The sequence below is a fragment of the Fukomys damarensis genome, unplaced genomic scaffold (assembly GCF_012274545.1).
Source record: "Fukomys damarensis isolate Sample0158 unplaced genomic scaffold, DMR_v1.0_HiC HiC_scaffold_15, whole genome shotgun sequence".
NCBI classification, from domain to species: domain Eukaryota; kingdom Metazoa; phylum Chordata; class Mammalia; order Rodentia; family Bathyergidae; genus Fukomys; species Fukomys damarensis.
In genome coordinates, this window is record NW_022900927.1 from 37019155 (window position 1) to 37043123 (window position 23969).

Sequence of the window (23969 nt, forward strand, 5' to 3'; positions counted from 1 at the left end):
GCAGGCTTGTGGCTTCACATGCAATCACCACTTTGCATTTCTGCACCATTTCTGGTCCACAGAGAGGTTTATTTTTGAGCCTGGAGATGTTTTTTAGTTTTATTTTTAATATTTTATTTATCACTGCTAGTATCTGGAGCAGAGGGAATATATCAAAACATGGGCTTTTTTTTTTGTTATTCTAACCATAAATTGATAATACCTCTATAACCTTTAAAAATAAGTGCCAATTTGAGAAAGGCCTAATCATAGATTTTTTCTTGAACTGGAAGGCATTTTAGAGATAAGGCCAATAACCTTATTTTATGGGCAAGGGAATTGTGGTCTTGAGAAGTTAAGTGATTTACTGTGGCATGTGTGTAGTTGATGGTAGTGGGGCCAGACCAAAGCCCATGGGTCCCCGCTGCACTCCTTTTGCCATTGTATCCACAGTCACAGTTAAATTTACATGTGACATTTTAGTTTAAACAGACCTGGAAAACATACTAGAATTTAAGCAATTAGAAGAACGACACTCCATTTTTATATGAATATAAAATGTATTCTTTTGAAAATGTTGGAGTAAAAGAATATAGTATTTATTGCATTGAGCTGAGCATAGTTTCAATAGAAGGCACAATGCCTTTTCCTCTGTGGGCTCCTGCTGCATTTGATTTGCTCGACTTTCTGAAACTTATTAGGATGGGCCCATCAATAATGGTGCTGATACTTCCAGGTACCTATAGTGCCAGGTGTGAAAATGAACTGTGATAAATAGATATGAACAGTATTTATAGTGATAGCCTGTATTTCTGCAGTTATATAGAAATGGAAGGTTGTTTAAATTACCACCCCCCAAAAAAAATTCTGAGAAAGAGCAAGTATCCCTTCTAGTTAGGATTTCTGGACTTTTTTAGATTATGAAATATAGAATCTGGTATCTTTGTTAAAGTCTTTGGAACTGTTTTATTCTATTTCTAGATCTTTTAGCTGTGCCTAAGCATCCGTATGCTGCTATGGAGAACTGGGGACTAAGTATTTTTGTGGAACAAAGAATACTGCTGGATCCCAGTGTTTCATCTATTTCTTATTTGCTGGATGTCACCATGGTCATTGTTCATGAGATATGTCACCAGGTATGAGAAAAAGGATCAGGTATAAGTATAACATGCAAACTATTGAGAATGTAGAATGATTTCAGATACCTAGATTAGGAACTAAATTATCCTCCCTATTAAGTTTTATTTGAAACACTGTGTAGTTTTTTTTTCCTCTGAAGATACATTGTTTTTTTCAAGCGACATCACAAACAGAAATGAATGCACAGATCAAATTCAATAAGGAATTGTTATTCAGTCTAGTTGAAGTGTGCGATGGTGTGGTGACCTCACAGCCATCCCTTTGGAGGGAATATCTGGTTGCTATTTCTTATCAACCTTGCTTTATTTTCTTGTGATTATTAGTGTGCATATATTGTAAGACCAGTGATAGCAATGATTTATTGCACTGTTGCACGATGCAGCTGAGTTTTGTGTACATGTCAAAATTTGCTTTTGCTGAAATCAATTTGTTATTCCCCCTTTCCCATCACATAGAAACTTAGGAAGTCTTTGCACTAACTCAGTCGTGGACTCTTTGTTCTCAAATGATTGATAATTTTTTGCTTGGCATATTTAGAAATTCATATGTAAATTAGCCAACTGTGTAGTGAAGCCATGATACAATTAATTTCACTTTATTTTACGTACTTTCGCACAAGAGTGGAAGGTACCAGAGAGATTTTGCAATGCTTATCTGAAGCTTGATTTTAATGAAAAAAAAACACTGAAAGTAAATGTTTTTGCTAAGAGAACGTAATATCTGTCCTGGTTACAAGTAACTATGGATAGTCTTTTACTTGAAACACCTAAAATCTCATTGTGAAACACTATGACTTCAATGTATTGCAAACCCAAACCATTGTAGAAGCTGGAAACACTGAAGAAACAGTGATGTGGAAAATGCTATCAATGAAAAAAGTGGTAAACTGTTAAATAAATGTTTATTAATGAAAATGACTTAAAGGATAAATTGGTCCAAACTGCATGACCATTTACTAAATGTCATCTTTTGTAATGATCCTGTAAGTTATTTGTAGTTTTCATACTGACCATGTCAGACATATGTTCCTTACCTCATGAGTCATGGGGAATCTGTTACAAATAGATCTGGGGCTTCTCTTCCATGCTAATGACAGTGGTTTCCACTTAAACTTTCAGCTCTTTGAATCAGGGTAGTTTAATTTTTGAATGTTCTTATAAATAACAAGTTAGATGTATAAATCTTTTGAAATGAAAGCAAATTGATAATATTACCTTGTTCAGAAAACACTTTCATTTGTTTTATATCGTAAGGTGCTTTGTGCTAATAGCTTAGTAGTGGCATGTTACTTACTCTGAGGGAATTAACCAGTAAGTAGAAGAAATATTTATAACAACTTTCACAATCATTGTCACATTCATTTCTATGCTACTCCCTCCCTATCTATCTGTTGTGGTGATTCTGAAGACAGTGTGGATTAAAAAACATGTATTTTTAGTAAAGAATAAAAGTATTAAATTATGTTTTGTAGTCACCAGCATATTCTGAGCTATTTTTTATTTGTATTCAGTTAGTGATCCCTTGAAATAAGTGACACTTTATTGCTATTCAAATCCTTAGTCACCAAGCTCTTTACTGTGGCTCTTAAAGTTGTCCATGATCTGATATTTGTCTGCTTTTCTGGATTTTTCACCCTTCCTTCTTCCTAATCTGCTATATTCCAGCCTCACAGGTCTTTTTCTTAAGTAGCTGATTCCTATATAGGGTTTTCATGCTAAGGGTTACTTATATCTGCCTGGAATCCTCTTGCCCAAGGCTTTCTTACGGCTGATTCCTTCGTATCATTAAAGTCTAGGTTCAAAATGTCACCCGTGTACACAAGATCATTTTGCTTCTGACAAATTAAAGCAGTCAATTTCTATCACATTTTCTTAAATCTGAAATTATGTTGTTCATTTGCATGTTTAGTCGTTACTCTCTACCTCACCTCATCTCCTCTGCCTTCACAATAAGTCACTTGTACAGGAAGTGACATTATCAGCTTTTCATCATTGAACTCAAATCTTAAGATAGTTCCTGGAATGTAATATATGCTTTCAATGAAATCAAAACAAAAATGAAATTATTTAATATTTTCCTGAGCTAAAAATGTTTCATAGTAATGCATCGCGATTTAATTAAAACACCAATTAAAATTTCAGTATTTTTCATGAAGTTATCTTTTCGTCCTGGCCTACATGTCAAAGATTATGAAGAGTCAGGTGTGAAGGGCCATACAATCCCTCAGTTGGACCTATTGGTCAGTCTTCTCCAAGCTGTGGCTGTTGTTGGAAGGTGCTGATGCTTCAGCACCTGCAGTGGTTAGGTGCTCACTCCCTCTCCAGTTAGCATTTTCAAACTGAGCATCTTAGTTGGTTTTCAACATTTTCAGCAGATATTTACCAGTCCTGATTTCCATCCAGTATTCCCAATTTGCTCCTCATCGGGCCACTCCCTCCAAAAAACCCATATTTTCCTTCTTTTGTATTATGGGCCTTGATTATTTGAAGACATGTATCATCAGTTGTTTTTCTCTTGAGTCCTTTCTTCTCCAAGTTAAATAGTTTCGTTGTGTTCCTGGATCTTTTTTGTTGTTGTTGTTCTTTCCTGAATAGATTTATAAAAATCTAGCATCACGCAGGTAGTCAAACAAATCAATATAGCCTTACCACAATACATATTAATATCATAAGGCCAATTACAAAATGACTTCCAGTTATGATAATCATAGCTTAGTAATTTAACTTTAGGTAAAATTGTTCTGAGATAGATGTTCTTTTATCTGAATCTCATTCATTTTGTTAACTACAGTGGTTTGGGGACCTTGTGACTCCTGTGTGGTGGGAAGATGTATGGCTGAAGGAAGGTTTTGCTCACTACTTTGAATTTGTGGGAACAGACTACCTCTACCCTGGCTGGAACATGGTAAGCATTTTCCTCTAATCATTTGGAATTCCCATTAGGGGTGACTGAAAATACCAACTTATGCATGTATGACAGTTATCTGTCTAACAGAGAAAAGTAACCACAATTAAAATGCTAGTATTTTAAAAGAGTTATCTTTTATTTATTAGGAGCTAAACAGAATCTGACTTGTTATAGATCAATTTCAAAATGTTACAATTTGTCCAAATGGCATTATTTTGGTTTGCAGCATTTTATAATAAAGATAAATTGTCCTTTAAAATGGAAAAGTCAACAATAATTAATAAGTAATGTTTTAATGCAGAAAATTTCAATTATATGGGAAAATGAGAGATTATTCTTTTTTCCAAGAGATAGAAAAACACACAAACTAAATAAACCTCTTGATGTATTATATATACATGCCTATAGATATCTATATATCTATATACGCATTTTAGGACTAATGACCTATTATAAAGTCATTAAGATTATTTATGAAGAGTTATACACATTATGCATATGTTCCTGGAATATGTGTGTACATATAAAGTTGTGCAGTTTATAGTGAAGTTTATTGTGCCTTCAGCCATGGTGTTTTAAGGCACTAGCAAAGAAAAAATGAAGGGAAGGTGTACTTTTTATTCTTGGTACAAGACATGGAACTCAGGACCTTGCACTTGAGAGGCAGGTGCAGCACCATTGAGCTAAATCCCCAGTAGGAAAGTGTACTTTTTATGTCTTATTATATCAGTTTTTCATTTTTTAAACTTTCATTGATCTGTAAGTGACATATATTAAATAGAACCTAGAGTATATGTTCTTTTGGATCTCAAATTCTAAATATGTCATACTATTTAGTAAAAACTGATGTGAGCAAACATTGAACTTCCAGAAGCTCAGATTCCATTTATTATATAGCATAGGTGATTATTTATATGAATTATGTGTATTATGCATGAATTATATATGTACAGATAAATATATATTGGATCTCTTCATGTAGATATTAACATATAAAAAAGTTGTACATATTTAATGTATAAAACTTGATGAAAGTAAAGGCAAATTTCATACCCCAAACCTCACCACATTTTATACCATAATTATATTCATCACCTCTTAAAGTTTCCTCTCATCCTCTGTATTTATTATCATTATTTTGTGATAAGATCACTTAACATTAGATGTAACCTCTTAGAAAATTGAAGTATGCAATACATTATCATAGGCCACAGGCATTGCTCTGTACAGTAAATCTCTGGGTCTTATACATCTGCGTATTTGAAGTTCTGTGTCCTTTGTCTACTATCTCCTCATTCTTCCTCCTCCAGCTTCTGGCAACCACCGTTCTAATATCCGTCGAAGAATTCCATTACATTAGGTTCTTCATATAAGTGAGACTAATACTTGTCTTTCTGTATCTGGTTTATTTCATTTAGCATAATGTCCTCTCCGTTCACTCATGTTGTAAGTGGCAGGATTTGTTTTCTTTTATTTTTAAGGCTGAAGAATATTCCATATATATGTGTGTGTATACACACACACATATTTGTATAATCATATTTTTATCCATTTATCCATTAATCATTGTCTCACTTTCATATATTTTTACAATGCTTTTTATATTTTAAATAATTGACAATGCTTGATTACTTAATTGTCATCTTTCCAAGTATGATTTAAAGAGCTTGTAAACCAAGATGAAATATGAAGTCATCTATAAGTCATCATATAACTTCTTTACCTCAAATTCAATTGATTCTTACTGAGTAAACAATGTTAAGTTATTTCGCAGAGAAGAATTTACAATAATAATACTATGTCAATATGTTTAATTACGTGCATGAAGTTTTGCCCCTATTTTGAGAAGGCCACATGGTTCACTTATCTGTGTGTGTGTGTGTGTGTGTGTGTGTGTGTGTGTGTGTGTGTGATGTACTGAAACCAATTGCTGACATTAAAATTAATTCAAAATACCTTTAAAGAACTTTTAATAAACCCACTAATAGCATACATGCAATATTATTTGAAGTATTCTTCAACAAGTGTGAAATTTTAAAACTTAAATGTTTAAGGTTACTGAAACATTTCCAAAAGTATCATTTGATTTTGAGATGACTTTGAGCCAACTTTAAAATTTTCATTTAATTTTCATTATGTTGTGGATTATTACTGATTTATAATTTCATTATGTCTCAATATTAAAAGATGTTCTCATTACAAATGACATGTCACTCATTTAAGTAGTTTTTTTTAGCTCATGGAGCCACTTGTAATACAATTCTTTTCATCATTATGAAAAATATATCTTGCATTAAAAGTGATCAACAAAATTATACAACAGAATTTTAACTGACAGATTTTAAGTATGGCCACATATCTTCAGCTTCAGTGTCCTACTATTTTTGTCTTTGAGCAATTTGTTCATATTTTTATGTCATCAGTTAAATTGTAAATGTATGTTCTAGAGAAGATTTTTACAAAAGGTATTGAAATGAACATAGATTATAAATAATATATCTGAGGATTTTGTCTTTTAATAAAACACAAACCACATACTAGAGTTTAAAAAAAAAGTCGGGATGATTAATTTATAAAATTTCATTTATTAATATATATTAAGAAATTGAAATTAATGACACAATTACAGTTACCCACAAGCTAATAAATGAGAGAATGAATTATATCACAATTAATTAGATAATTAACACTTAGAAACAATTGTTATTAGAGTGTCTCTGTTCATATTGTGAGACTACAAATATTTTCTGATCTTTATCATTTTGCTTTTCAGCAGCTTTCTTTAATTTGTAGAACACCTCAATTTACTATATTCATGGAGCCTATAATGAGGAACTCTGCAAACAAATTGTCTCCAAATATCTTTACCATCTTCTTTGTAAATAAAAATGTAGGGATAAATTAGCTAAATAAATAAAAGAGTACATCAAGTGACTATAAGGCTGTTCCAGCACTATTTTTCATAATAGTATTAGCAAATGATTGAAAGGAATAAAATAAAAGTGACTGCTGTTTCAATAGCATCTCATACTACTATGATACATGCAGAAATTTATCTTTGAGGACATGGCTTGAGTTCACTGAACCTGAGCCTCAAATAGAAAAAGTAGAAACCAGGCTCATGTCAGGAATAAAGAAATTCAGGAAGTTGACCTCTCTTGCTTCTAATCTTAAAAACAGTGCTTTTGTCATTTTTAGGTATCAGAGCTCAAGTGCGGAAATGCAGTTTCAATTTGCTAGGGAGATTACTATGACATTCTGCTTTCCATGGAACATCAATAAAGCAGCCCCATGTTACATGGTATTGTTAGGAAGCTCTTGCTTTGATTCAGTTGGATATATACTAACTTTATTTAATTAACTGTTAGTGAAGTGTTAGTGTGTGTGTGTGTGTGTGTGTGTGTGTGTGTGTTCAGAACCACTTTCTAATATAGAAACAATCAGTTTTACATTAGGAATACTGTGTTAAATAATTTTTGATAATATTTTTCCTATTAAGACTAATTTAATTTGCCATTTTATAGATGTGGTCTTTACAGGATAGTATGATGTAAGGTAAGGAGATTGGCTAGGAAATAAGAAATTCATATTCGAAGAAAGCCATTCATCTTGAGCATTTGGAAAATGAGACAACTGTGCTGCCTCCCATAATTTTTGTGAGTTCTTTGCAATGTTTGAGAAACTATACAAATATGAGGTGGCTTCATGGACCTGGAAATTGATTGCTCCATTAGAAAGGTGCACTGATTTTATGTATAGATGCTCTCGTTTTTCCCACCTCAGTAATCTGTTTTGGCACCTTAGATTTATGTTGGTTATGTGTAGATTACAAAACAATTTCTATGAATTTTGGGTCTACATTTAATCTCACCAAATCAACTTTATCTATAGTGGCGACATAAACTATTCCATAGGAACATGTTACTTAGATAGTGTTTCAATAAACAGAAGAGATGTCAAGATCATTATAGGCAATTTCCTCAACTTAGAGCCAAGGACACATTTCATGGGATAAGTTGTCTTTTGCTTAAGATTGTTTTATCATTGTTGGGTCTTAGTGACAATATTGTTAGATGGATCAAATTCCTGTATAATATTTATGGCAGTTATTTAAGTCTTGTTATGTTTCCTCAAAAAGGATAAAAAGGAAAGTCTAACTCAACATATTCTGTTCTATTCTTCAACAACTCCTGGTCATTTCCTTTGGGAAAATGTCAGTGATAAAATAGTTTTAATACAGGAAAAGGGTATAGTACAATCATGCTGTGAAGAACTCATTTGTATATGTGTTGCTGACGCAGGCCAAATCACACCTCCTTGCATATTGTATAGGTTTTCATTACAATGTGTATAATACACAGTGTAGGTGCTGCCTCCAGGCTCTAGAATGTGGCATTGTTGGGAAGTGCTTCTATAATGAGAATCGTTAAACATAAGTGTATGTTATTTTCTTAAAGGAATTGCTATGCTACTGAGCCTCCCGTAGCAATAACTTTAAAGTTATAGATTGATAAAGTCTGCGACAGGGAATTCTCCCCAAAATTTGAAAAGAACACTAGGCACAAAGAAAACTATTAATGGAGGGACATGTAACTAAACTTCATTATGCTAAATACTTAGACTATCTAAAAGTGTATTGCCTAAAACTTTAACAAATGCTCTCAAATGTCTATATCATAAGCAGGATTAAAATGGTAAAAATTAATGCTGCCTTTAGAAGAGTATAGTAATGCGCCTCAACAAAAATTGTTAGATTATAACAGATATTGGAATAAAATCATTCTTACTGTCAAGATATTTCATTTTTTTCCCCAAAAGATTTGAAAAAAACAAAGCAAAAACAAAACAAAAAAACACTGGCCTAAAGAAATATTGAGACTACTGAGTTCAACTTTTTCTGGCTTAAATTTAAAGTTGTATTGCTTTATTATTCTAAATCATACTGAACACTGTTATTTAAAGGGAAAAATTAGAAAAGTAGAGAGAAAATAATTTAGTTTTGGCTGATCTTTTACTTGGTTAGATGTTCATTTTTCGTCTGTAAGGGAAAATGTTTTCACACACTTTTACACTTATTTAATATACATTCAAATTGCAGTTGATATATTGTTTCTATTGCCTGTGATTCATCAGAATCAAAATATATTTGCCTGATAAAACTAATTCCTGGGTGGGTGCTTATGGCGAGGCTCTTTATTATCTAGTATTTAGAACCCTTAGGAAATGACTACTTCTCAGAGGTGTCGTCCAGCTCAGTCTGGCTTTTGGGTACTGAGACTGTTGTGTATCCTCTTCAATTTATTGAGGATAGAAAAGTTGCTACCTACTTGGCCTAGCCCCTGGTTCTTTGGCACTGGCCTGTAGTATATTTGATAACCTTTAGGAAATCTCAGTCTTGGTGTACCAGGAAGGACAACTAATTAGAACAATTGTTCCACCTTGGCTAGAGTAATGCAATCAGTATTAACAATAGCTTCAAACACAGTCTAGAAAATGACACACTGTGGCAACCATTAATTTGTCACCTTCAACTGCATGAACTAGATTTGTTGTTACATAACAAAATCTAAAACAAACCAGAAAAAACATTTGCAGTAAATAAGCCCTCAATATAGTGAATTTTTGCCTGGTAAAATTATGGAGCTAGGTGTAGATCATTTGGAAATTATAAATTGACTTAGAATCTTATCTTGTAAATACTGAATACTAAGTAAGTGTGTATATATTATATCCTCTTGGTTTGCTGTCTATTTTGTTAGTCTATTATATTTGAAGCCCTCATGTACTATCCAAATCTTGAGAACTATTAAATTAGAAAGTAATACAACTGTTTTTAACTGGTTTGTGATATCTTATTCTCAAGTGATTCTTATCTCATGAATATGATAAATATGAAAAGCTTCTTAGGATTAGTCCTGAGGGTTTGTGTACTTTTTGATCCTGTTCAGTAGCTTAAAAGTGACATTTACATTGAAAGAAAAGAAGGAAAGTTGGAGTGCCTGCCTGGGTCTCTTGGGGACTCAGTCTTCAAAATGAAACTCTTCTTTTACTGTGCTTTACTTTACCATTTTCCCTGCTCAGCAAGCATTTTTTCCCCTACTGAAGACACTCTGTTTTTTAGAAGAGAAAAAATATTTTCCCATTGGAGAGGAACTATAGACCTATAGCTCCTACTCTGGGAGAAAGGGTTGCTTTTCCCCACAGGATTAGATGACAGAGTGCTACAGGGAGAACAGCAGCTAATACCATCAGAGGAAAATGTCTCCAGTGTCTTATCTGCACTCAGAGCAAGAGTAGAGGGATCCTAGTGTGTCCTAAAGCTCTTTGCATTGAGGATTATGCTCAAACTCAAAGAGAACACAAATTAGGATAATCTGAAAACAATGCCAGTGTTAATCAGGCCTGAGATTTGGATTTTGAAGAATAGTGAGTGAAGAAATACTAAGAATTTTAGCACGGAACAACTTTAACATGGGAGCTGCATCTGTTACATTAGCATGTTTAAATAGCTCTCAGTGAGGCTAAATACAATAACAGATTGTGTTTACGTTTTCCCTCATTTTAGGACTAACTCTATTCTTTTTATATATTATCTTCCTTTGTTAGTAGCCCTGTTAAGGCATCTGTTACAAAGAATACGCAAAGCTGGACAATCATATAATTGTTGAAGTATATTAATTGTCTCGGAAGCTTTGTAGCACAAATATATTTTTAAGTTTAATGCTATAGATGATGAATATTTAATACATTCACATTGTTGTTTAACTTTTATTTTTCAAATAAAAATAAAGACTGCTTCACATTTGTTGGGAAATGGAAACTTCTGAGGATCTTTCATGTTATTAAAGCATATTAACTCTCATTTTGGAAGCATAGCTTTGTGTAGGTAAGATATTTTTAGAAAGGAAAGAGAAAAGCATGATTCATTAGTATTCTTATATATTCGGTATTCTTATATATTTATTCAGGTAAGTGTCTGAAAAGTTTTTTTCAGTTGTATTATCACATTTTTTTCTTATGATTTTAAATATTTAAAGCAAAGCTGTAAATTGAAAATTTCATACATATTCTTAAAAGATGATTTTTTAAAAGTAATTTTGTTCAGAAAGATTGTTTCAGGTTTTTTTATACTTTCACTCTACAGATAAAAGATAAATGAGCATTGCATATGGAATAATGTATTTCTTTTGAAGGCTGTGTGCAGATTTCAGTGGTGTCAAGGTCATTCTGTATTTCCTTAGGATTTAAAAACTAACTGATAAAATTATAGGATTTGACACTTTTAGGAAGAAAACTTGTATTGAAGCCTAACAATACAGCAAGGCCATCCTTTCTTATGTGTAGAAACATTGCAGAAGAAAATTAGCTTATTTATTATCTCTTCAAGTAAGAGCACTTAGTAAGCAGAATATTCCAGTTTGCTAAAACCTTGTCTGGCATTACTTGAAAAATTAAAAATTTGACCATGCCAGAAACTCATACCAAGTTGATAAGATGTTCTTTTTAGCGTCACTGTTCTTAAATATATACTATTGGCCATCGCAAATTATACTGCTATTTTATCAGCCCCTTTTGCTACCCCTATTAAAAATGTTATCTTCCTACAATACATGCATTGTGCAGCATCTGTCGTTGTTCAGCATTTTCCCGTACAAAGAATAATTAGCTTGGTAAAGCCTCTGACATGAACAGAACAAAAGTTTGGTTTGAACACAAGTAACAAATAAGTCATTAGCTTTCTAATTAATAACCATATTTATCCAGACAGCTCTGCTTTCAGAAAACATAATACAACTTATTTCTAAGCAAGGATTGACTGTCTCAGTCTATAACTTTCTCCCCCTTTTTATCAAGATTATTTGACTAGCCCGATGTTAATAGACAAGGGTATGAGAAATAATAGTGATTTCAAGTGATCAAATGCAAACACATGAAAGAACTTTCTGCTCTCTTAAGAAAAGAAAATTTGAGATTAATTAAGCTATTGCCTCAGTTACTCTTGTAACAATTTTAATAGTAAAATTCGCTGTAGCTCTGTGTACCACTAAATACTTTACATATTTCAGCTCACTGGGAAATAGAGCTAAGACATTCTGCTGGGTATCTCGAGAGTACATCTCTATTGTCTTTTTAAAAACCGTCTAAAGGATATTACATCGACTACATCACCCTTCAGGAACTTCTCCTCAACCATGAATCCAAAAGGTTTTTATAGAACATATTTTGACTCTGAGCTGAATAACCTCTGTATATTTACCATTCATAAATTTATGGATCCCATTTTGAAAACTTATTTCTTTATATTTTCATCTATTACTGGGATTAGTGAAATAAAATTATAGTGATTGGAGTGTTATTTTTGTAAGTTTGTATCATTTTTTGCTTAAAAAAACTGAAGATATCTGAGAATGCTCCCCCTAGCAAACCATCTTCAAGAGCACCTGTGTCCAATTAATTCCTTTAATAATTTTATTTTCTCATCTCTAGATTTTATTTATAGCTGAATGGTGCTGTTCTTAAGTGCTGTTCACAGTGCACCAGCTCAATACTTTTATATAAATTAGTTTGCTATACTGCTGGCACTTTATCCCTTCCTATTCATTTATATATTTTATACATTTCATTCATTCTACTCAATTCAAAGATTTAATTAGCACCCCAAATGAGCCATTCACTGTGCTAGCTCCTATGGAATAAATCTCATGATAATATTAGTACAGAACTGCTGTATATGATTTTCTCATACACATTACATTTTATCTTAAGTTTTTTTATATCAGTATGGATATGTTTAGGATATTTTTCTTTTCCATTTTTGAATCTTAGTTGACCAGCCATGGCCTTGTCAATAGCTGCTTGGTTTGTGAAGTAGCAAAACCACAGGACCATCAACTGACTCAGACTCTTTCTATATTCAGATATTTTGAAAGTAAAGTTTGGTCCAGTAAGTCTCAGAGTATTGGCCACATCCTGGAATAATAAGGGCATTTCCCCTTCCCCTTCATTTCTTCCCCTCCCGCTCCTTCTCATAGTATTGAGGATGGAACACATGATATCATGCATGTTAGGGACGCCTACTCTCACTTCCCTGTAACTCTAGCTTCCCCCTTTTTTATAGTACACGGCTCCAATATCTGCTCAGAATGACTTAATTACCAAGGCTATTTCTTTTGTTTAGATGTTAAGTATCTTTCTGCACAGGTAAGTTCCTCTTTGAATCCTGCTACTTTTTCTAAAATTTACGGCTTTGCTGGGATGATAGTTACCTATCCTGAAAAGCAGACTTTTGTTCTTTTGGTTGGAGTGTTAGTGGTGGTGGGATGGTAGTATGTTTATCTATCTATCTATCTGTCTATCTATCTATCTATCTAATCTATTTATCTATCTATCTACCTATTCCTGAGTTGTCTAATGAAAGGTTTAGGTTAACTACGCCTTCAGAGAAAAATTTAACATTGATTGCATTGTGTTCCTAACTATCCACATGACTTTTAAAAACCTGGTTCAATGTGAAATACTTAGAACTCATGATACAGTATTTGTAATGAGTAATTAAAACCTAAAAACCTCTTTAAACAAAATTTATTGCCTTACTTTTAAGCCTGCAAGAAACATTAAAAAAAATCTTTGACTTCTTTTGAAAGATGACATTTTATACTACTATAACTTACTAGGCCTATAAATAATTTGGCTTTCCATAACAAAATAATATTTTTTTCATTTGCTAAGCATCATATTGGCACTTCTTGGTCTCAAAATGACCAACTATTTTCAGGGATTAATTGATATGGATTTGTTCATTTTTCACTAACAAATATTTATTAGATGCACATTTTTGCAGGTTTCTTTAATGAGGATGAAACATGTGCCCTCAAAGTCTCACAGCTCTTACCAGTTTAGTCCTATTATGTTATTTTATATTCCTTGAATGAAGTTGTTTCTTTTTCATCCAATGGATTAAATATTTGCTCCCTCTCTCTTAATAACTGTGTCATCTTGCTGCTCTGTTTTCTAAGTATGCATGAAATATCTGTGATCTGTGCTGCCATGTTGTAGGATAGTTTTAAGAGTTAATATTTTTACCATTATTATTGTTAGCAATTGGTAAATTAAGTATATGGTAATATTTTTAAGGTTCAAAATTGTTTTCAATGCAGTACCTTGTGAATAACACTTCACAAATGTTAATAGGAGCAAAAAATTACCTTCACATGATTTAAGTGTAACCATGTCTTTTCTGAATGAGTTGGGGATGGTAATATTTTAATGTTTTTGCAGTTTACAAATGGATTGCTACTTCAGATTCAGCCTCCTGAAGAATGAATAATATAATTAGCTTATTTTGAGATACTATCTGAAGTGATTGATTTTCTTTTATTATCTTTATTAATTTTATGGGTACATTTTAGATATACAGTAGAGTTACATTCATCATTGGGATCTTGTACCTTCACATGACTGTCTTGGTTCTTATGTTTCCCCATTCACCAGCCCTCCCTTCACCCCCTCCACTCTTCCCTGTTTACAAAGACTTTGTTTCCATGTTTTTACTTTTTACGTATTTTTTTTCCTTTTTAACTTTCCCCTATCTCTCCCACTTCCTCTACCCTTTTAGACCTTTTCTATTACATATCAATTATATATTTTGATACTTATTTATACTTTTAGATTTCTACACCAGAGAAACTATTCAGTATTTGCACACATGTGACTTTTATTAATTTCACTTGAATACGGCCTTAATGTGCATCCACTTAGCTATAAATATCTCTAGTTTCTCATTCTTTATGGCTGAGTTGTACTTCATTTTATAAAAAACAAAACAAAACAAAGCAAAACACATCTTCTTTATCCAGCCTCCAGTTGATGGGTAATTGGGCTGTTTCTGAGTTTTAGCTATTACAAACTGTGCTGCTATAAACATATGTGAGCATATATCACTGTGGCATGATTCTTTTAATTATTTTGGGAAGATACCCAGCAGAGGAATAGCTGGGTCAAATGGGACTTCTAATCCTAGTTGTTTGAGGTATCTCCATATTGATTTCCACAGTGGTTGCACCAATCTGCACACCCACCAACAATGAAGAAGGGTTCCTATCTCCCCATAACCCAAGTAGCATTTGTTATTGGTTGACCTATTGATAGCAGCCATTCTTTATAGGGCTAGATAGAATCTCAGTGTGGTTTTCATCTGAATCTCTTGAGTGACCAGTAACATTGAACATTTTTTCATATGTTTATTTGCTGCTTTTACTTCTTTGTCTGAGAAATGTCTGTTCATTTCAGACTCCCATTTTTGAATTGGGTCTTTATGTTTGGGGGGTGTGATCTTTTTGAGTTCTTTATATATTTTAGATAGTATAACTTTGTCTGAGGAGCAGCTGGTAAAACTTTTCCCCCACATTTTGGGTTGTCTCATAGCTCTGCTGGTGATTTCTCTGGCAGTGCAGAAACTTTTTAAAAAGATGAGATCCCAGTTGATTCTTTGTGCTGTTTCCCGTGCTACTCAGGATTTGTTCATAATGTCTTTTCCTATGACAATAACTTCAAGAGTTCTACTTAACTTATCTTTCAGAAAGTTTAGTGTTTCTGTTTAATGTTTATATCTTTAATCCATTTGGATTTTAGTTTAGTGCAAGGTGAAAGATACAGGTCTAGTTTTAATTTATACATTAATCTTTGGCAAGTTGAAATCCAATTTATCCAACACTATTAAAAAGGCTATCTTTCCTCCAGTGAGAATGGTTGGCTCCCTTATCAAAGATGAGGTATCTGAGTATGTCAGGAGTTGATTCTGTGTCTTCTAATCTGTTCCACTGATTCCTAGATCTGTTTCTTTTCTAGAACCATGTTGTTTTTTAGTCACAGTAGCTTTGTAGTATAGTTTAAAATTGGGGATTCTGATATCCCCTGCCATGTCTCTGTTGCCTAGAATTGCTTTTACTATTGTAGTTCTCTTTTGATTCTAGATTAATTTTTGGATTGTTTTCTCTAGATCTGTGAAACATGCTGTTGGGATTTCAATAGGGATTATGTTGAATCTGTACAGCAGTTTTGAAAGTATGACCATTTTCACTATATTGATATTTCCTACCCAGAAACAATGGACATTTTTCCATTTTCTTATATCCCCATGGATCTCTTTTATCAGAGTGTTGTAGTTCTCATTGTAGAGGTCTTTTGTTTCCCTTATTACATTGATTCCTAGCTATTTCATTTTGGGGGATGCTATTGTAAAAGCAATTGCTTCCCCAATTTCACTCTCAGTGAATCTGTTATTTGTGTACAAGAAAGCTACTGATTTTTGAGAGTTTACCTTGTATCAAGCTACTTTACTAAATCTGTCAATTAAGTCTAGAAGTCTTTTGCTGGAGTGTTTTGGGTCTTCTATGTAGAGTATCAAATTATCAGTGAATAATGACAATTTAACTTCTTCCTTTCCTATCTTTATTGCTTTTATTTCTCTCTCTTGTCTAATTTCTGTAGCTAATGTTTCCAAAACTATATTGAACAGAAGTGGTGACACTAGAAATCCTTGTCTTGTTCCTGATTTTAGCATGAAGGTTTTCAGTTTTTGACCAATTAGGATGATGTTGGCTGTTGGGTTTTTTTTTTCTTTTTATTGAGCTTATTGGTACAATCTAGGTATACAGTACAGTTACATTCATTACTGGAATCCTGTACCTTCACATGACAGGTCTTTTTTTCTCATTTTTCCCCTTGTCCCTGCCCTCCCTTCACCCCTCCCTCCCCTCCCCATTAGATAGCCTTTATAAAGTTAAGACAAAGACCATCTATTCCAATTTTTTGCTGGGTTTTTTATCATGAATGGGTGTTGAATTTTGTTGAATGCTTTTTCTGCATCTATTGAGATGATTATATGTTTTTTCCTTGACTCTGTTAATATAGAGTATTAAATTTTTATTTATGTACATTGAACCATCCTTGAATCTCTGGGGTAAACCTGAGTTTTTCAGGTTGTATGATCTTGTTGATGACCCTCTGTATTCTGCTTGCCAGTATCTTATTAAAGATTTTTGAATCTATCTTCATTAGGGAGATTGGCCTGTAGTTCTCTTTTTTGGTTGGGTCTTTGCATGGTTTTAGAATCAAAGTAACACTTACTTCCAGGAATGAATTTGGAAGTATCACTTCCCTTTCAATTTCACTGAAACATTTAAAGAGTAGTGGTAGTCTCTAAATACCTTGCAGAATTCAGCAGTAAAGCTGAAACTCACAACCTGGGCTTTTCTTTGTTGGTAAATTATTAATTACATTTTCAATTTCACTGATTGTAATTGGGGTATTTCGAATTTTTATACCTTCTTTGTTCAATTTTGGTAATTCATATGTATCTAGATATCTGTCCATTTCTTCTGTGTTCTCCATTTTATTAGAGTACAGGTTCTTGGAGTAAGTATTGATTATTCTCTGGATCTCTGCTGGATCTGTAATGACTTCAACATTTTATTCCTAGTTGCATGAATTTGAGCCTTTTCTTTCCTTTTTTTGGATAAGGTTGGTTAAGAGTTTATTGATTATATTTATTTTTTCAAAAAACCAACTCTGATTCATTGATTTTTTTTTGCATCATTCTCTTAATCTCTGTTGCATTGATTTCTGCTCTGGTCTTTATGATTTCCTCCATTGTATGAGCTTTGGGTTTCTCTTGCTCTTCTTTTTGTAGGAGCTTAAGATTCACCATTAGGTTGTTTAGTTGAGGTCACTCTGTTTTTCTAGTGTGGGCATTCACTGCTATGAATTTCCCATGTAAAACTGCTTTCATTTTATCCCATAGGTTCCTGTATATTGTACTGGCATTATCATTAAATTGTAAAAACTGTCTAATTTCTTCTTTAATTTCTGCTGTGACCCATTAATTGTTCACGAGAGTATTATTCAATTTCACATGTGTTTGTGAAGTTCTTATGGTTTCTCATGCTATTGATCTTCAGTTGAATTGAACTGGTCTGATAAGATACTTGGGGTAACTTTAATTTCTTTGCATTTACTTAATCATGTTCTATGAGCTAGCATGTGGTCTGTTTTGGAGAATGATACATGTGTAGCCAAAAAGAATGTATATTCTGGTATTATGGGGTGACATCTATTATATCCATTTGTTCAAAAGCTTGGTTCACTTCTAGTATTTCATTGTTGATTTTTAGTCTACATGATCTGTCTATTTGTGATAATGGGTTATAGAGGTCTCCCCATTACAATTGTAATAGTGCTTATTTGTTTTTTCATGTCGCTTAATATTTGTTTTGTATCATTGGGGGCATTAGTGTTCTCTCTCTCTCTCTCTCTCTCTATATATATATATATATATATATAAATGTTTAATATATATGATCAGTATAGTAACTTTACCCTTTGGGATGGGGACTTAGAAGGAGTAAGGCCCTCTTACTGTTATTCACTTTTGCTCTAACTCAGGGCAATGGCCTTTAAGAACTCCTGTGCCTCTTGGGTTGCTGGAATTGCCTGAGTGGCTCCAGTTCTCACTGGTCTGCTGGTTGTTGGGAGGCCTTGGTGGGAGAGGGGTCTGCACTGGTGGCTTCACTCAGCTCCAGTCCTCCTTGTTGATTGATTTTCTGAGCTTTCAGTATTGAAGGTGTTATGCTGTTGCTTGTTATACTTTGTTAAATATTTCAAATTTATTTCACAAATTAAAATAACATAAAATTAGTAAGTCACTAGATAACCATGCTAATAACTGCTGGGAGCTGCTTAGTTTATCCTTGGAATTATACCAGACTTGAATGGTATGAGAAAGTTTAAATTAGAATTTAAGCAAAACCCAAAACTATTAAAATGACTCGTCAATATCTATTTAAAATGCTCTGAATTGCATACTATCAATGAAACATTACTGTGCCTTAATGAGTTTATTTTTTTGTATCTTTAAAATATTGAAGTCTTCTTCTGAAAGATATGGGAAACATCATTTTAAAAGAAATTTTGATTGGCAAATTCAATTTTATTGAAATGTCACATCCGTTTGTCAAAAAATTAAGCATATAGAAAAAGGAAAATATTCTTTCTGCCAGAGCAGAGATCGTGTTATTGAAAAGATGAAGGAAGTAGTACCTGTCAGAAATGTACACCTATGGATAGGATCCTGAAGTGACACTGGGGAAGAGGAGGAATGAGCTCATGTTAACTAGCAGAGGAGAAGTAAATCTCTCACTAGATGGAATGCTTTATTAAGTCAGAGGATATTTTGCACCATTTCTCAACACCAAATTGTGGCATATATGAAGTGTTCAGTAATAAAGTTTTAGCAAAAACTGTACAGGAAATAGTGAAATGAAGGTGAGCAGGTCACTTAAAAAAGATTATAACATCTATGTTGACATTAGAATTCATCTATTGAACCAAAAAAGGACATTGAGATTAAAGATTAAGTTTATAAGAAACTGGATTGGGTACATGTTTGAACACAACAACAAAAGGTGTCAAGAAATCCCCAGAAACAAAGGGGAGCTAAGTGACATACGTGTTGTAAGAGGGTTATATAAAAGCTCATGGCGTATGTACTATTTACAGTGATATTTTGAAGGGGATGCTAGTAGTAGAATGAGCTATTAGACATCCTACTCAAACTATCATTTTAATTAACATTATGTGGAGCACATTCACGACTGTTCTGTAAGACCCAGTATTACCATAATTAATGAAAACTTTAATGATAGATAATAACTTCTGCCATATCAATATAGCTGCATAGTTAAAGTATGGCTATGTGTGATGCATTACATTTTCTATTCTAGCCTAGAATTTTCCCTTAGCTGTATCACATCTTGTATAATATGAGACATGACAAATTCATCTTGGATGCTAAAAACAAACACCAACAGCTGAAAGATATCGTCACTGAAAAGATTCACGGTGTAACTCTCTTTACCCGTGTTTGTTTGAGAGTATTATGGCTCATAAAGACATGTGCTGTGCAGACAGTTATCTGGAATTATGGGAGGCTTATGAAATCATCCAAGACTTTCTTGTAGAAATATAATTGCCTTTGCATTGATTAAGGTTTCTTAGAGAATTTGTGGTGTTATAGTGGGTTAAATGTGGCTAATAAAGAAATAAGAACATATGAAACAAATTTCACTTACTTTTAAGCTTCATGTGAAATCTCACAATACCATTATGTCAACAGAGATGTCTGCTATATTGTGTTCATGTGATGCTATCTGTGACAGGTTATGCAAACAAATACAGAGGTAAACTTTTTGGTATAAGGCTTGTTTGATTTAGGGTATTAATGGTGATTCTTTGAAGTTTATTCTTCAATGCTTACTGTATACAGTTTACACAAGTTTGATTTCAATACAAACTTTGTTAACAAGCCACACATGAACATGACTAAAATCTTAGGCATGCATATTCTAAACATGAGATTTTGGAAAACATTTCTATATGAAAACAAAAATTTTTTACGAGCTCTTTACTTTTATTTTGCCTATATGTATGATTTAGTTATGTATAAAATATCAACTAGTCAGATAAATGATGATATAATTTTTCATAAGTAAATCTAGCTGAAGATGCTTTCAGGTGTTTCAGAATCTTATAAAAACATGGTAGCAATATAAAATTTTAAAAGATAACTTAATGATATAGGAAATTTATAGTACAAATAACTTCACAAATATGATAAAGTATTATATGTTTACAAAAGATGATAGTTACAACATTGCATTGATACCATTTTACATGGATAAAACCTGATTGAATTTTCTACCATGTGTTAACTTCTTGTGTTTGATTTCTTGATCATATTCCTCTACTTCAACCTTTTGTCATGATTTGAGTAAGTCATGAAAGACAATAAAAGTTTCAACTCTGCAATGCTAGGTATACCTGTTTCCCTTGTTCTAGTATCCCACAAGCAAGTGCTTCAGTTTAGTATTGATTCAAGTGACATATTGTTTAACCTGTAGAATGGTAAAAGTGTTTTTCATATGGTAGTATAAATTTTTTGGACAGTTAAGTCACCAATTACATGTTATATCTTATTTCTTCTTTTTACGATAAATCAGTTGAGGTTGCAGCAACATGGTCACACAGACTGAAAGCATTTTTACCCATAACTTTTATTTCTACTCTCTATTCTCATAGAACTCCATAGAAGCTACTAATACTGAGCCATCACATGGGATTAACAAGCTGGAGGCAGCACATGGGCCTCAGTTGAGTTTCCCCAGGCTGCAACATAGGATGTTTTGTTTATACAGTGGGCAGCAAACACATGTGAAATTAGACATACTGCTCAAATAATTTGTCAGGCATTCTTATTGATGTGAGTCCAAAAATGGAAAAGTGCCCATGTGAGAGAATATTATGAATATTAAAAAATTAGAATAAAGTATTGTATTACATGAACTTGAAATTACTGAGAAAAGGAAATATTTGCATCTGTGTAGATATGCTTATATATATATATCTAAATATATACACATTTCTATTTGTATTTCTGTTTATATCTGTATTTAATTCATAGCTTTGGGGATTTTCAAGTAAATACCTTGTGTGATCACCACTGATTATCATAAAACTTTTAGAGACATAATTGATACACTTTATGATCACAAAGATAAAGCTCATGTTGTGTAATACTTATTTATTCTTGTCCAGTACTGCCTGTTTCTGTTTCCAGTTGCTCATCAGTCAGTTAACTCTCTTGCTGTTTACTTGTATTTCTCTCTCCATCTGTGAGTCTGATGATGTCACTTGCTAACTCCGGCTTTCTTGGCCTAGACAACCCTTGGTAATTTTGTCCTTGTCTAACTTTTCACCCTCTTTATTAGTAATTCATTCTCTGCCTTTTGCCATTCGCAAAACTCTTTGGATGCCCCACAAAAACATGCTGAAAGGTTTCCCTGACTTTTCCCATTAATCTCTTTTGGTCCAAAGTACCCTTTTTCTCTGATTGCTTTCTAGAAAACTCAAATCATCATTAAAAGTTTAGTTTTTAGTTCTATCACTTCAGAAGTTTTTTCTGCCCTTCCTCAGGCAGAACAAATCACAGCCTTCTTGGTGTATCCATACTATTTATTGAGTCTGCTTCTAATTTTACATAAAACAGTTTGTGTTTTAATATTTGCTTCCATCTTTTCCTCTCCTACTACTCGAAAGTCTTGGAATATACTCCATGTCTTTGTATCTGTCTGTCCTCGGAACTAGTTATACCATCTTCTATATGGCAGGTGCTTAATAAATATTTGCAGAACAAATTCTCTTATTTAATCTTCACAGCCACACTTGATTATAAATGAGGATGTCAGGATCTAAAGGGTTTGAGCCACTCTCTGAAGGTCAGGCAGCTAGTGAACAGCAGATGTTTTTTTTTCCAGTTGAGGCCTCTTTCACCAACTTGACAGCAGTGTGCTTGTCTTTTCGGAACACTGGAAGTCACTTGTGTTCAGATTCATCCTCTTAGAAAATTAATTGAGTCCTTGTGATTCTCTGATGCAACCCATGTCTATCTTCAGATTTTTCTTTTTCTCCTTTCTCTATGCCTATGAATACCTCACTGCTACTTGAACTGGCCCAGTCTTGGATCTCATCTTCTTGGCTCTCGTTTGATGTATTTTTCTTTGATCCTAATTCAGGTAACTCTCTGATTTTTTTTTTTTTTTTTTTTTTTTTTATTTATCCTTATTTATGTTACTCTTTGTTTTTTTTTTTTTTTTTTTTTGTCTCTCAAGTATCTGCCTCACACTGCTTTTCATTACACTTAGCATCTCCTTTGGAACTTGCCTGTACCTTTATCTTTACTTGTCTTCCCACCCATCTCCTGTGATTGTGGCTATAGTAGCCATATTCTCTTTTAATTCCTTAGACATTAACATATTGAAGCAGAATCCATATAGAGATAATTAGAAATAGAATTTCTAAGATATATATATATAATCCTCTAACAAAGATTCTTAATTCTCTTCACAGCTAATCTTAAGTACTAATACGTTAAATGGTAACATTATAAAATTATTTTTAAATGGATGAACTCTTTCCAAGACTTCGTATACAAACTTCTGTGCATTGCCAAAAAAATTTTAACCCTTGTCTTTTAGACCCGGGCTTATTCTTTGCTCGGTGCACACAACTTTTGCACACTCCCTGTGACTTTCTTTGCAACATCTACAAAAATGATCTTTTTAGTTTGTATTCCAAACTATGGATTTTGCTCTTTTCCATTTTTGTCAATATCCCCTTAATGTATTCTTTTTTTAATTTTATTGAGTTTATTGGTACATTTTAGGGATACAGTACAGTTACATTCAACTGTGACTTTACATCTACAAAAATGATCTTTTTAGTTTGTATTCCAAACTATGGATTTTGCTCTTTTCCATTTTTGTCAATATCCCCTTAATGTATTCTTTTTTTAATTTTATTGAGTTTATTGGTACATGGTACATTGTAGGTATACAGTACAGTTACATTCATCATTGGGATCTTGTACCTTTACATGACAGGTCTTGGTTCTCATTTTTTCCCCATTCTTATAGCAGCATATTATATTTTTGGTTTTTGGTTTTGAGACAGGGTTTCACTATATAGTTCACACTGGCCTTGAACTCACTGGGTAACTCACGCTGGCCTCGAACTCACGGCAATTCTCCTGCCTCAGCCTACCAAGTGCTGGGATTACAGGCATGTGGCACCTTGCCTGACCAATAGCAGCATATTATGTATACTGTCCTGCAACTTCATTATTTCAACAGATGCGTAGTCTTCATAACATTTATGGGTTTAAAATTTATTTTACTTCTCTACTGATGGATTTGAGTTTTCAGTTCTTAACAGTGTTGAAATAATTACTTTCACTCTTGATAAATGTACAATAGAATATCCCAGAAATAGAAAAAATAGAGCAAAGTAAAGCAAAAATGAAAAATAACCCTAACCCCAAAGAACCAATAAAA

At 33.1% G+C, this 23969-nt stretch overlaps 1 protein-coding gene across 1 annotated transcript in view; it reads left to right on the forward strand.

The window, feature by feature from the left end:
- Trhde (thyrotropin releasing hormone degrading enzyme) overlaps positions 1 to 23969 on the forward strand; it is a 388565-nt gene that overhangs the window by 204262 nt on the left and 160334 nt on the right. Inside the window, exons 4-5 of the mRNA XM_033763780.1 lie at positions 961 to 1115; positions 3910 to 4023. Of these exons, the coding sequence (XP_033619671.1) occupies positions 961 to 1115; positions 3910 to 4023 (269 nt within the window). The remainder of the gene's footprint in view (positions 1 to 960; positions 1116 to 3909; positions 4024 to 23969) is intronic.